Genomic DNA, 15,292 nt, shown 5'->3' with positions numbered 1-15,292 from the left:
AACCGACGCTGTCGGTGCACGTGCCGAAGGTTGTACCGACTGGCGGGACTACCGATCCGCAGCCGGATGGTAAACCGGTGTCGAAAATCCCACTACCGAAGGGTGAGAAAACTAACACACCACCGAGTCGTATTCCACCGCCGAAGCGGACCACACTCCATGCGGGAAAGGTCGGTGCATTGAAAACGTCTCCCGGTGGTGCGCTTAAGTAACGGCGCATAGCTAGCTTCCCTTCTCTGTCGCTCTCTTTCGCGTAATCTTAGCTAGCTTATCTCATGGATGGTAGTAATTGAAACAAATACTTTACTATCTTACACACGTGCCCGGCTTGCTTAATAGAAGGCGATACCGTTTGCTGCTGGTCGGGATCGGTCAGATGATTTATCCATTGGCCGGTTAGTTGAGGCCCCGGAGGGTGTTCGATTCCTTTCTTTTCGTCTCTGTTACGTCGCATGTTACCTATTACCAACTAGCCCGAAACAAGCAGACACACACAAACCTGCAAAACCTTGATAGAGTTAGGGATAGAAATGAATTATAAAATAATCATACTTATAGCGATATATTCTAGTTCGCCCCCCCTCCCCCTCCATCCCCTTTTTTGCTCGCATAGTACGAATTTACGAACGAATATGCATTTTTTAAATCTTTTAGTTAAACGCGACCCCATAGTCTGGTGGAGAGCTTTCGCTTGTACTAGCAACGCAACCTGTAAGAATTTATTTACACAAACCAGAAGAAGGAACAAACGTAGCCGTACAATATTAGGAAAACCGATATTATGAACATCAGTATACATATTTAAGTTAGCTTACTTCGCTTTACCAGCGCATAATACTCTTGTGTAATTTAAATATTATACGTGCAAAATGGTCTGGCCCTGTAGACGAATAATTCTAAATATATATATATATATATATATATATATATATATATATATATATATATATATATATATATATATATTAATTTATATATATATATATATATATATATATATATATATATATATATATATATATATATATATATATATATTTATTTATATATATATATACATCTATTAATGGACCTGGTCGTATGTTGTAAGAAAAATAATTCACTCTATAGCTTCAAATCTATGCAACAAATATGCTCTATACGTGTCCTATTTCCCCCCAAAACTGGGTTAAAATCTTTTTTGTGAATCAGCCTGCTCAATTGGATCTTGTGTGTGGTAGGGTATGATGGTACGGTTCAACTCCTGGAGATGGTAAGCGTCCAGAAAATTTAAAGAATTTTCTCCATCTTACAGGCCTACCAAACCACTTTTTACGGACGTAGATTGATGGATCCTGCTCAACAAAACGCAGGCAGCTAGCTAAGCGCCAACGATTCTTCACAAATGCAGGCGACTATTAGCCCCAGTGTTTAAGGCGGCCTGTATGCAGCAGCATAGATACCATGTGAATCTAGCTGGTACAACTGTGAGGAACCACTGTTAACCGTCTGCAGTACTGGTGGTAAGCACGGACCCTTGCCCCTTGCCCTAGACAAATCCCAACTTTTCCCTATTCAACATCGCTTCCGGTTAAATTGCCATGCTACTTGTGTGTTGTCGACAGTCAAAAGCTTCGTCATCGTTTGCGTACATTGTATGCGAGTCTCACACCTACGACCCACAGCTGTTAGGATTTAAATTGAGGTTGAATGCGTTGAATACCGGGCCGTTGTAATGACCAGTAATAGAGACCGTTCTCTGGAAGCAGTTTATCTGTTAGAAAGTGTTAATCTCACGGAGTTCTGCCAAGGACTTGCCCTAGCCCGTGTTTACGTTCAGGATGTGGTGGAACATGGGAAGGAATCACCTACCAGAGAACCGTTACAACCGGTGATGCTGCGTGCGAAGAAATGTGGGCCTAAAAGAAGAAAAAGAAGAAGAAACTAATTATCTGTTTGACATTTACCGGAACATTTTTTGCCGGATATTAATTTCCTTCCACTAATTACGAAAAATTCACTAGTAAGCACCGTGAAAGCTTGGAATCAACACCCCCCACCGGACGGATTGTTTTCCCATAAGCATTTGACAACAATGTGCATGTAACACCACCAGTGGAGTCCGTGTTGAAATGTTTGAAACGTTTCGCAAAGGAAAAGGATTTATCCCTGGAAGAAAAAAAAAAACAAAATGGCGACGTAAAAGAAGAACTCATGGCGGCAAGGTGTACTCCGTTTGTGCCGGAATATTTTTTGCCTGGTCGCGCAGTTACATTGTAACGGAACCGGTTTGAAGGTATGTCAACGCGAGCTGTCAAATGGAACCGTTTGCCGTGCGGATTTTTGAAGTGTCACATTTCGAAAAATCTTAGTAGGCATGGAAATTGTATGCCGTAGACGGTGAGCCCCGCCGAACTGAAACTATATTACGTAATCGAGCCTTTCGAGAAGCTGAACGCACGGACCTCCACGCCGATAAAATCCATAGAAAATCCGGCCCAAATGGAACGCACGGCCGTCCTGTAGGACAGTTCAACGGGGGAGGATACACCCCCGCTGCAGGCAACGGTCGTGGTGCCCGTGGTGCCCGTGGAAACGGACGAAAAACTGGAGGTTGCTGGTAAGTGGAACGTGAAGTGATGAAGGATGCAATAATGTCGTTCGGTTTTTTCGTTCCTTTCGTTCACGGCGCGCCCCGCTAGAGGACAACTCCACGCTGAAGGCAATCGTCGTGATTGAGGGAAATGCACCGGCTCAACCGGACCAGGCTGCTGGTAGCTAGAATGGCGAAATGTGCCGGTAATACAGATGCTAGCTCGCTCGTCTTCTTCGGCTTTTTCTTGAAAGGTGCTGTGTCTGCTTTAGTGGATGACGGCATGGAAATGGACGACGCTCCGGCAGACGATACGCTGGTGAACGATTCACTTGATGATGAGCTGTCTTGAATGCTCAACCAATCATGGAAATCTAGACGCCCTGCTATTTCAGGTAGCACTCTGGGCATGATCTCGAAATCGATGATACGCGTTAGTGATGAGGACACCCTGGCCGACAAATGGCCGCCAAATACATCCAAGCAAAGGCGTCAAGTATCGTTCGATGATGGACCGGTAAAACATCCTCCCCCACCGGGCCAATCGTCGGATTCGTCCGATGATGACAATAGTTCTTTCTGGTCGTGCTTCCGTCGCAGACAGAAGTAGCCAAAATCTCCCGAGCCGGGGCCATCGGGGCTGCAGAAACGGCGCCCACCAACACCCGCAAAGGATGCCAACGGGGCTCGAAGTTAAATCTAAGATTCCGAACGAACTATCAGTTCTTATTTGTTCGCGTTTCGTTAATTAACAAAAATACATCAATCATTGTTTGTAGATGTTAGTCTGCAGCATATGAACATTGTTGCGCGTTGTTGCGTGTTCTTCTTGGGCACATTACTACAAGCTGACGCTTTCTGCTTGGTTTGATTTGGAGCTGTTCAGCAAAGGGTAGCATCACATTACGCGAACACTACGGCCATGTGTTATACGAAAAACTGAACGGAAGTTGGACGCACGTAGGCATCAACTCATGGTTCACGCACGGAAGTGGCGTAGAAAAGACACTCATGTTTACTCTGTGGAATCTGACGAATGCGGCGAATAGGCAGCACCGGACGATAGTGCGTGGGTTTGATTTTCAGAAACGGATGTTGACTCTCGACACCGGATGAAGACTTCGTGGAAGCGTTTACCAGCAACACCGGATGGCAACAGATGACGACGTTAGGTTGATACTGATCAGGTCTGACGAGCTGATGATGGAGCAACCGGCCGTGAGCGAGACTATCGATGGGGGTACGTACGCGAAACACAAAAACCCCGAACGAATGCTTCAGTCGGTCGAACGGCTTACGCAGGAGCTGGTGTCCCAGTTGGAAGAACGGCACGTGCGTACTAACCCGGAGGAATGCAGTTCGATCGTTACCGGCGTACAGTTCAAGATAGGCGAAAAGGTAACAACGGGGCCGGGTGGAACGGTTGCCTTGGCGCTGAACGATCGTCTGCACGGAGATCCGTGGGTGGGATTGATTGTGGACGATGAAGGCAATCGGGAGAGCGAAGAACCACCATCCATTCTGTATCAAATGTCGATGCCGTTTGTGCAGCACATCCCGGTCGTGCTTAATTCAATCGATTGCATCTCGCTTGCGCCTTTAGAAGAGCGGACGACGCCGGTGGTGACGACCACGAGAACCACGACAATGACTACGGTGGTGACAATGACTACGACGCGTCCGGCTCACCGAGGACGCGAAAGTTACAGCGTGAATCTTCCATCAACAAAGAGGCGGATGAGTCCAAGGTAAATGGCATGCTAGTGCTACCAACGCCGGCTGAATTGTTACACTTTATATAAACGCTAACACCCTGTAATATCTGTATATCAGTCTCTGGAGCTTTACTAGTACGATTCGATTTATTATGTTGTTCGAATATCTGCAAAAGGAGAATTTCCAGGTTCTAGTATCCCTACACAGGTTCTACCATCAATTTCGATTGTATAAATGCTAGTTTTAGCTTGTTATTTACTACTTACTTACTTGCTCGGCTTATGGCAAAAATCCTAAAAGCACTTTACGGGTTGGGTCGTCAAGTGTCATTCTCATGGCATGACCAGCCCACCGCAGCCTGGCGAGTCTGATCCGCTCCCCGATGGTGAGATCATCGTACAGCTCGTATAGCATCTTCCTCTCGAACGCGGCTCAGAGGGTTTCGTCAGTTTTGGACAGAGTCCATATCTCAGAGTCGTATGTGAGTACTGGGACTATAAATGCTCTGTACAGTCCCAGCTTCATCCGTCGCAACAGGTATTTAGAGTGGAGAAGTTTCTTCAGGTTGTAGTATGACCGGTTGGCAGCCAGTACCCTTGCGCGTAACTCAATATCAATGTGGTTGTCGGTGGATCTGGACTGACTTATACAAGATGGTTCCCGAAGCTTCCACCTCCGATTGCTCTCTCTAGCGCCAGATAGAAGTGAAGGCAGGCAAGCCCATCTCCCTGGCGCAAGCAAATCTCTCCTGGTGGTAGCAAAGAGCCCTGAGAGTTTTCCATCCACCTTCACCTGGCATGTGAAGTTGGCCATTGTCATACTTACAAGCCTGGTAAGCTTGGCCGGCATTCCAAAAGAGCTCATTTCGTCGAGAGGTTTACCCTGGCTATCCAGTCATATGCGGCTTTAAAATCAATGAAGGGACGATAGGAGTGGATCTATTGCTCCGCCATCTTCTCCAAGATTTGCCGCATCGTGAAGATCTGGTCAGTGGTTGATTTTCCGTTTGGAAATCCTCTCTGATAGTTTCCATCTAGTTTTTAGCTATCCGGTAGAAACAGAACAGTCTCACCTTTAGTTGCAGATTGAAATCTTTTGCTTTCCTTTCGTAAATCCTTCTAAATTGAGGCTGTCTCTGCTCGTCTATAGTTGAAAGATAGGTTAGAAAGATTTCAGGAACTTATGCGAAATTAGAAGGGTTATCTACCTGATCCCACAACCCACACACAACCCCAACCCACACACACGCACGCGGAAGTATTTATCTGATTGTATTTATTAATTAATTAATTTTTTTTTTATTTTTAGGTTAAACCCATAAAAAGATGTGAAAAGTGTGGAGAAAGAGCAACAGACCAAAATCGCCAAACCGGTAGTGGAAAGCGTTACGAAGGTTTCCCGCGTTCGGCAACCAGTAGTGCCAAAGTGTGGCGCCGTTACTACCGGCAGAACACCGGCAAAACCTTCCATCGGCAGTCCCATCCATCGTCCGGTTGCGAAACCACTCATCACAAAACCGTACGCTCAACGTTCGGCGACGAAAAAGCTTCAACCGGACGTGACGCCACCCGGCAGCATAGAGAAGCTCAAACCACCAGCGGTGCCAGTGGCAGCCGCCGGGATCGGTATAGCACGCCAGGATACGTTCGTGCTGGACAAACCGACGCTGTCGGTGCACGTGCCGAAGGTTGTACCGACTGGCGGGACTACCGATCCGCAGCCGGATGGTAAACCGGTGTCGAAAATCCCACTACCGAAGGGTGAGAAAACTAACACACCACCGAGTCGTATTCCACCGCCGAAGCGGACCACACTCCATGCGGGAAAGCTCGGTGCATTGAAAACGTCTCCCGGTGGTGCGCTTAGGTAACGGCGCATAGCTAGCTTCCTTTTCTCTGTCGCTCTCTTTCGCGTAATCTTAGCTAGCTTATCTCATGGATGGTAGCAATTGAAACAAATACTTTACTATCTTACACATGTGCCCGGCTTGCTTAATAGAAGGCGATACCGTTTGCTGCTGGTCAGGATCGATCAGATGATTTATCCATTGGCCGGTTAGTCGGGGCCCCGGAGGGTGTTCGATTCCTTTCTTTTCGTCTCTGTTACGTCGCATGTTACCTATTACCAACTGCAACCTGCAAAACCTTGATAGAGTTAGGGATAGAAATGAATTATAAAATAATCATACTTATAGCGATATATTCTAGTCCGCCCCCCCCCCTCCCCCTCCAACCCCTTTTTTGCTCGCATAGTACGAATTTACGAACGAATATGCTTTTTTTAAAGCTTTTAGTTAAACGCGACCCCATAGTCTGGTGGAGAGCTTTCGCTTGTACTCGCAACGCAACCAGTAAGAATTTATTTACACATACCAGAAGAAGGAGCAAACGTAGCCGTACAATATTAAGAAAACCGATATTATGAACATCAGTATAGATATTTAAGTTACCTTACTTCGCTTTACCAGCGCATAATACTCTTGTGTAATTTAAATATTATACGTGCAAAATGGTCTGGCCCTGTAGACGAATAATTCTAAATATATATATATATATATATATATATATATATATATATATATATATATATATATATATATATATATATATATATATATATATATATATATATATATATATATATATATATATACATCTCTTAATGGACCTTGTCGTACGGTTTAAGAAAAATAATAAACCCTGTAGCGTCAAATCTATGCAACAAATATGCTCTATACGTGCCCTACTTCCCCCAAAAACTGGGTTAAAATCTTTCTTGTGAATCAGCCTGCTCAATTGGATCTTGTGTGTGGTAGGATATGATGGTACGGTTCGACTCCTGGAGATGGTAAGCGTCCAGAAAATTTAAAGCATTTTCTCCATCTTACAGGCCTACCAAACCACTTTTTACGGACGTAGATTGATGGATCCTGCTCAACAAAACGCAGGCAGCTAGCTAAGCGCCAACTATTCTTCACAAATGCAGGCGACTATTAGCCCCAGTGTTTAAGGCGGCCTGTATGCAGCAGCATAGATACCATGTGAATCTAGCTGGTACAACTGTGAAGAACCACTGTTAACCGTCTGCAGTACTGGTGGTAAGCACGGACCCTTGCCCCCTTGCCCCCTTGTCTAGCTATTCAACATCGCTTCCGGGAAAATTGTCATGCTACTTGTGTGCTGTCGACAGTCAAAAGCTTCGTCATCGTTTGCGTACATTGTATGCGAGTCTCACACCTACGACCCACAGCTGTTAGGATTTAAATTGAGGTTGAATGCGTTGAATACCGGGCCGTTGTAATGACTAGTAATAGAGACCGTTCTCTGGAAGCAGTTTATCTGTTAGAAAGTGTTAATCTCACGGAGTTCTGCCGAGGACTTGCCCTAGCCCGTGTTTACGTGCAGGATGTGGTGGAACATGGGAAGGAATCACCTACCGGAGAACCGTTACAACCGGTGATGCTGCGTGCGAAGAAATGTGGGCCTAAAAGAAGAAAAAGAAGAAGAAACTAATTATCTGTTTGACATTTACCGGAACATTTTTTTCCGGATATTCATTTCCTTCCACTAATTACGAAAAATTCACTAGTAAGCACCGTGAAAGCTTGGAATCAACACCCCCCACCGGACGGATTGTTTTCCCACAAGCATTTGACAACAATGTGCATGTAACACAACCAGTGGAGTCCGTGTTGAAATGTTTGAAACGTTTCGCAAAGGAAAAGGATTTATCACTGGAAGAAAAAAGAGAACAAAATGGCGACGTAAAAGAAGAACTCATGGCGGCAAGGTGTACTCCGTTTGCGCCGGAATATTTTTTGCCTGGTCGCGCAGTTACATTGTAACGGAACCGGTTTGAAGGTATGTCAACGCGAGCTGTCAAATGGAACCGTTTGCCGTGCGGATTTTTGAAGTGTCACATTTCGAAAAATCTTAGTAGGCATGGAAATTGTATGCCGTAGACGGTGAGCCCCGCCGAACTGAAACTATATTACGTAATCGAGCCTTTCGAGAAGCTGAACGCACGGACCTCCACGCCGATAAAATCCATAGAAAATCCGGCCCAAATGGAACGCACGGCCGTCCTGTAGGACAGTTCAACGGGGGAGGATACACCCCCGCTGCAGGCAACGGTCGTGGTGCCCGTGGTGCCCGTGGAAACGGACGAAAAACTGGAACGACAATAATGTCGTTCGGTTCTTTCGTTCCTTTCGTTTACGGCACGCTCCGCTAGGGGACAACTCCACGCTGCAGGCAATCGTCGTGCCTGAGGGAAATGCACCGGCTCAACCGGACCAGGCTGCTTGTAGCTAGACTGGCGAAATGTGTGCGCGGTCCGGTAATACCGATGCTAGCTCGCTCGTCTTCTTCGGCTTTTTCTTGAAAGGTGCTGTGTCTGCTTTAGTGGATGACGGCATGGAAATGGACGACGCTCCGGCAGACGATACGCTGGTGAACGATTCACTTGATGATGAGCTGTCTTGGATGCTCAACCAATCATGGAAATCCAGGCTCCCTGCTATTTCGGGTAGCACTCTTGGCATGATCTCGAAATCGATGATAAGCGCTAGTGATGAGTGTAGGGAATAGGATAGACAGGGCAAAGACAAAGAGATAGAGAGAGAGAAAGTGTGTGTGAGAGAGAGAGAGCGATTATGAGATTGAAAGCTGGGGTAGAAAAGTACAGCAGTCGAGTTGGATTACTCTACGGAAGAACATATCATTCCGTGTCCTTTATTTTGTTTTAGTAGCGGGAAACCTGAAGCGGACCACACTCCAGGCGGGAAAATAGACATCCAAGCTCGGTGCATTGAAAACGTCTCCCGGTGGTGCGCTTAAGTAACGGCGCATAGCTAGCTTCCTTTTCTCTGTCGCTCTCTTTCGCGTAATCTTAGCTAGCTTATCTCATGGATGGTAGTAATTGAAACAAATACTTTACTATCTTACACACGTGCCCGGCTTGCTTAATAGAAGGCGATACCGTTTGCTGCTGGTCGGGATCGATCAGATGATTTATCCATTGGCCGGTTAGTCGGGGCCCCGGAGGGTGTTCGATTCCTTTCTTTTCGTCTCTGTTACGTCGCATGTTACCTATTACCAACTAGCCCGAAATAAGCAGACACACACAAACCTGCAAAACCTTGATAGAGTTAGGGATAGAAATGAATTATAAAATAATCATACTTATAGCGATATATTCTAGTCCGCCCCCCCCCTCCATCCCCTTTTTTGCTCGCATAGTACGAATTTACGAACGAATATGCTTTTTTTAAAGCTTTTAGTTAAACGCGACCCCATAGTCTGGTGGAGAGCTTTCGCTTGTACTCGCAACGCAACCAGTAAGAATTTATGTACACATACCAGAAGAAGGAGCAAACGTAGCCGTACAATATTAAGAAAACCGATATTATGAACATCAGTATACATATTTAAGTTACCTTACTTCGCTTTACCAGCGCATAATACTCTTGTGTAATTTAAATATTATACGTGCAAAATGGTCTGTCCCTGTAGACGAATAATTCTAAATATATATATATATATATATATATATATATATATATATATATATATATATATATATATATATATATATATATATATATATATATATATATACATCTATTAATGGACCTTGTCGTACGGTTTAAGAAAAATAATAAACCCTGTAGCGTCAAATCTATGCAACAAATATGCTCTATACGTGCCCTATTTCCCCCAAAAACTGGGTTAAAATCTTTCTTGTGAATCAGCCTGCTCAATAGGATCTTGTGTGTGGTAGGGTATGATGGTACGGTTCGACTCCTGGAGATGGTAAGCGTCCAGAAAATTTAAAGCATTTTCTCCATCTTACAGGCCTACCAAACCACTTTTTACGGACGTAGATTGATGGATCCTGCTCAACAAAACGCAGGCAGCTAGCTAAGCGCCAACGATTCTTCACAAATGCAGGCGACTATTAGCCCCAGTGTTTAAGGCGGCCTGTATGCAGCAGCATAGATACCATGTGAATCTAGCTGGTACAACTGTGAGGAACCACTGTTAACCGTCTGCAGTACTGGTGGTAAGCACCCTTGCCCCCTTGCCCTAGACAAATCCCAACTTTTCCCTATTCAACATCGCTTCCGGGAAAATTGCCATGCTACTTGTGTGCTGTCGACAGTCAAAAGCTTCGTCATCGTTTGCGTACATTGTATGCGAGTCTCACACCTACGACCCACAGCTTTTAGGATTTAAATTGAGGTTGAATGCGTTGAATACCTTGCCGTTGTTATGACCAATAATAGAGACCGTTCTCTGGAAGCAGTTTATCTGTTAGAAAGTGTTAATCTCACGGAGTTCTGCCGAGGACTTGCCCTAGCCCGTGTTTACGTGCAGGATGTGGTGGAACATGGGAAGGAATCACCTACCGGAGAACCGTTACAACCGGTGATGCTGCGTGCGAAGAAATGTGGGCCTAAAAGAAGAAAAAGAAGAAGAAACTAATTATCTGTTTGACATTTACCGGAACATTTTTTTCCGGATATTAATTTCCTTCCACTAATTACGAAAAATTCACTAGTAAGCACCGTGAAAGCTTGGAATCAACACCCACCGGACGGATTGTTTTCCCACAAGCATTTGACAACAATGTGCATGTAACACAACCAGTGGAGTCCGTGTTGAAATGTTTGAAACGTTTTGCAAAGGAAAAGGATTTATCCCTGGCAGAAAAAAGAAAACAAAATGGCGACGTAAAAGAAGAACTCATGGCGGCAAGGTGTACTCCGTTTGCGCAGGAATATTTTTTGCCTGGTCGCGCAGTTACATTGTAACGGAACCGGTTTGAAGGTATGTCAACGCGAGCTGTCAAATGGAACCGTTTGCCGTGCGGATTTTTGAAGTGTCACATTTCGAAAAATCTTAGTAGGCATGGAAATTGTATGCCGTAGACGGTGAGCCCCGCCGAACTGAAACTATATTACGTAATCGAGCCTTTCGAGAAGCTTAACGCACGGACCTCCACGCCGATAAAATCCATAGAAAATCCGGCCCAAATGGAACGCACGGCCGTCCTGTAGGACAGTTCAACGGGGGAGGATACACCCCCGCTGCAGGCAACGGTCGTGGTGCCCGTGGTGCCCGTGGAAACGGACGAAAAACTGGAGGTTGCTGGTAAGTGGAACGTGAAGTGATGAAGGATGCAATAATGTCGTTCGGTTCTTTCGTTCCTTTCGTTTACGGCACGCTCCGCTAGAGGACAACTCCACGCTGCAGGCAATCGTCGTGCCTGAGGGAAATGCACCGGCTCAACCGGACCAGGCTGCTGGTAGCTAGAATGGCGAAATGTGTGCGCGGTCCGGTAATACCGATGCTAGCTCGCTCGTCTTCTTGGGCTTTTTCTTGAAAGGTGCTGTGTCTGCTTTAGTGGATGACGGCATGGAAATGGACGACGCTCCGGCAGACGATACGCTGGTGAACGATTCACTTGATGATGAGCTGTCTTGAATGCTCAACCAATCATGGAAATCTAGACGCCCTGCTATTTCAGGTAGCACTCTGGGCATGATCTCGAAATCGATGATATGCGTTAGTGATGAGGACACCCCGGCCGACAAATGGCCGCCAAATACATCCAAGCAAAGGCGTCAAGTATCGTTCGATGATGGACCGGTAAAACATCCTCCCCCACCGGGCCAATCTTCGGATTCGTCCGATGATGACAATAGTTCTTTCTGGTTGTGCTTCCGTCGCTGACAGAAGTAGCCAAAATCTCCCGAGCCGGGACCATCGGGGCTGCAGAAACGGCGCCCACCAACACCCGCAAAGGATGCCAACGGGGCTCGAAGTTAAATCTAAGATTCCGAACGAACTATCAGTTCTTATTTGTTCGCGTTTCGTTAATTAACAAAAATACATCAATCATTGTTTGTAGATGTTGATCTGCAGCATATGAACATTGTTGCGCGTTGTTGCGTGTTCTTCTTGGGCACATTACTACAAGCTGACGCTTTCTGCTTGGTTTGATTTGGAGCTGTTCAGCAAAGGGTAGCATCACATTACGCGAACACTACGGCCATGTGCGAATATATACGAAAAACTGAACGGACGTTGGACGCACGTAGGCATCAACTCATGGTTCACGCACGGAAGTGGCGTAGACAAGACACTCATGTTTACTCTGTGGAATCTGACGAATGCGACGAATAGGCAGCACCGGACGATAGTGCGTGGGTTTGATTTTCAGAAATGGAAGTTGACTCTCGACACCGGATGAAGACTTCGTGGAAGCGTTTACCAGCAACACCAGATGGCAACAGATGACGACGTTAGGCTGATACTGATCAGGTCTGACGAGCTGATGATGGAGCAACCGGCCGTGAGCGAGACTATCAATGGGGGTACGTACGCGAAACACAAAAACCCCGAACGAATGCTTCAGTCGGTCGAACGGCTTACGCAGGAGCTGGTGTCCCAGTTGGAAGAACGGCACGTGCGTACTAACCCGGAGGAATGCAGTTCGATCGTTACCGGCATACAGTTCAAGATAGGCGAAAAGGTAACAACGGGGCCGGGTGGAACGGTTGCCTTGGCGCTGAACGATCGTCTGCACGGTGATCCGCGGGTGGGATTGATTGTGGACGATGAAGGCAATCTGTAGAGCGAAGAACCACCATCCATTCTGTATCAAATGTCGATGCCGTTTGTGCAGCACATCCCGGTCGTGCTTAATTCAATCGATTGCATCTCGCTTGCGCCTTTAGAAGAGCGGACGACGCCGGTGGTGACGACCACGACAACCACGACAATGACTACGGTGGTGACGGCAACGGCGACGGCAACGACGACGACGACGGTGGCGACGAGTCGGGTAATCAAGCCTGTGCGCGTCGTATCCAATCCCGGCTCACCGAGGACGCGAAAGTTACAGCGTGAATCTTCCATCAACAAAGAGGCGGATGAGTCCAAGGTAAATGGCATGCTAGTGCTACCAACGCCGGCTGAATTGTTACACTTTATATAAACGCCAACACCCTGTAATATCTGTATATCTGTCTCTGGAGCTTTACTAGTACGATTCGATTTATTATGTTGTTCGAATATCTGCAAAAGGAGAATTTCCAGGTTCTAGTATCCCTACACAGGTTCTGCCATCAATTTCGATTGTATAAATGCTAGTTTTAGCTTGTTATTTACTACTTACTTACTTACTCGACTTGGGGCAACAATCCTAAAAGCACTTTACGGGTTGGGTCGTCAAGTGTCATTCTTATGGCATGACCAGCCCACCAGATCATCGTACAGCTCGTATAGCATCTTCCTCTCGAACGCGGCTCAGAGGGTTTCGTCAGTTTTGGACAGAGTCCATATCTCAGAGTCGTATGTGAGTACTGGGACTATAAATGCTCTGTACAGTCCCAGCTTCATCCATCCCAACAGATATTTAGAGTGGAGAAGTTTCTTCAGGTTGAAGTATGACCGGTTGGCAGCCAGCACCCTGGCGCGAGTTAACCGCGAGTACCGCGCTTCTCGGTTGCTAAGCCATTCGATGCAAACGATATTGGTGCAAGTTCGGTGCGAAGCATAAGCTGACGACGCTGTTGGCGGTCCCGTACGAAACAAAAGCTGACGTCGCAGGAATTACTGGGTCATCGGATGTTCGACCGATGTGTTAACTCGCGTAACTCAATATCAATGTGGTTGTCGGTGGATCTGGACTGACTTATACAAGATGGTTCCCGAAGCTTCCACCTCCGATTGCTCTCTCTAGCGCCAGATAGAAGTGAAGGCAGGCAAGCCCATCTCCCTGGCGCAAGCAAATCTCTCCTGGTGGTAGCAAAGAGCCCTGAGAGTTTTCCATCCACCTTCATCTGGCATGTGATGTTGGCCATTGTCATACTTACAAGCCTGGTAACCATGGCCGGCATTCCAAAAGAGCTCATTTCGTCGAGAGGTTTACCCTGGCTATGCTGTCATATGCGGCTTTAAAATCAATGAAGGGACGATAGGAGTGGATCTATTGCTCCGCCAACTTCTCCAAGATTTGCCGCATCGTGAAGATCTGGTCAGTGGTTGATTTTCCGTTTGGAAATCCTCTCTGATAGTTTCCATCTAGTTTTTAGCTATCCGGTAGAAACAGAACAGTCTCACCTTTAGTTGCAGATTGAAATGTTTTGCTTTCCTTTCGTAAATCCTTCTAAATTGAGGCTGTCTCTGCTCGTCTATAGTTGAAAGATAGGTTAGAAAGATTTCAGGAACTTATGCGAAATTAGAAGGGTTATCTACCTGATCCCACAACCCACACACAACCCCAACCCACACACACGCACGCGGAAGTATTTATCTGATTGTATTAATTAATTAATTTACTTTTTTTTATTTTTAGGTTAAACCCATAAAAATCCAAGATGTGAAAAGTGTGAAGAAAGAGCAACAGACCAAAATCGCCAAACCGGTAGTGGAAACCGTTACGAAGGTTTCCCGCGTTCGGCAACCAGTAGTGCCAAAGGGTGGCTCCATTATTACCGGCAGAACACCGGCAAAAACCTTCCATCGGCAGTCCCATCCATCGTCCGGTTGCGAAACCACTCGCCACAAAACCGTACGCTCAACGTTCGGCGACGAAAAAGCTTCAACGTGACGCCACCCGGCAGCAAGCAGAAGCTCAAACCACCAGCGGTGCCAGTGGCAGCCGCCGGATGGTAAACCGATGTCGAAAATCCCACTACCGAAGGGTGAGAAAACTAACACACCACCGAGTCGTATTCCACCGCCGAAGCGGACCACACTCCAGGCGGGAAAGCAGTCATCCAAGCTCGGTGCATTGAAAACGTCTCCTGATGGTGCCCTTAAGAAGTAACGGCGCATAGCTAGCTTCCTTTTCTCTGTCGCTCTCTTTCGCGTAATCTTAGCTAGCTTATCTCATGGATGGTAGCAATTGAAACAAATACTTTACTATCTTACACACGTGCCCGGCTTGCTTAATAGAAGGCGATACCGTTTGCTGCTGGTCGGGATCGGTCAG

General features: G+C 46.3%; 1 protein-coding gene across 1 annotated transcript; it reads left to right on the top strand.

The window, feature by feature from the left end:
• Window positions 1-12,668: 12,668 nt before the first annotated feature.
• On the top strand, window positions 12,669-14,869 carry LOC118515152 (the record flags this gene model as incomplete). The annotated part of the gene is made up of 2 exons (XM_036061858.1): window positions 12,669-13,237; window positions 14,654-14,869. Coding segments are annotated over exons 1-2 (495 nt in total), but the record flags the coding sequence as incomplete, so codon positions are not given.
• Between the last annotated feature and the right edge of the window lie 423 nt (window positions 14,870-15,292).

This window comes from Anopheles stephensi (assembly GCF_013141755.1).
Source record: "Anopheles stephensi strain Indian chromosome Y unlocalized genomic scaffold, UCI_ANSTEP_V1.0 chrY17, whole genome shotgun sequence".
Classification (NCBI taxonomy): Eukaryota; Metazoa; Arthropoda; class Insecta; order Diptera; family Culicidae; genus Anopheles; species Anopheles stephensi.
The sequence above is the reverse complement of the archived record's forward strand: the minus strand, read 5'-3'. Positions and strand labels throughout refer to the sequence as shown.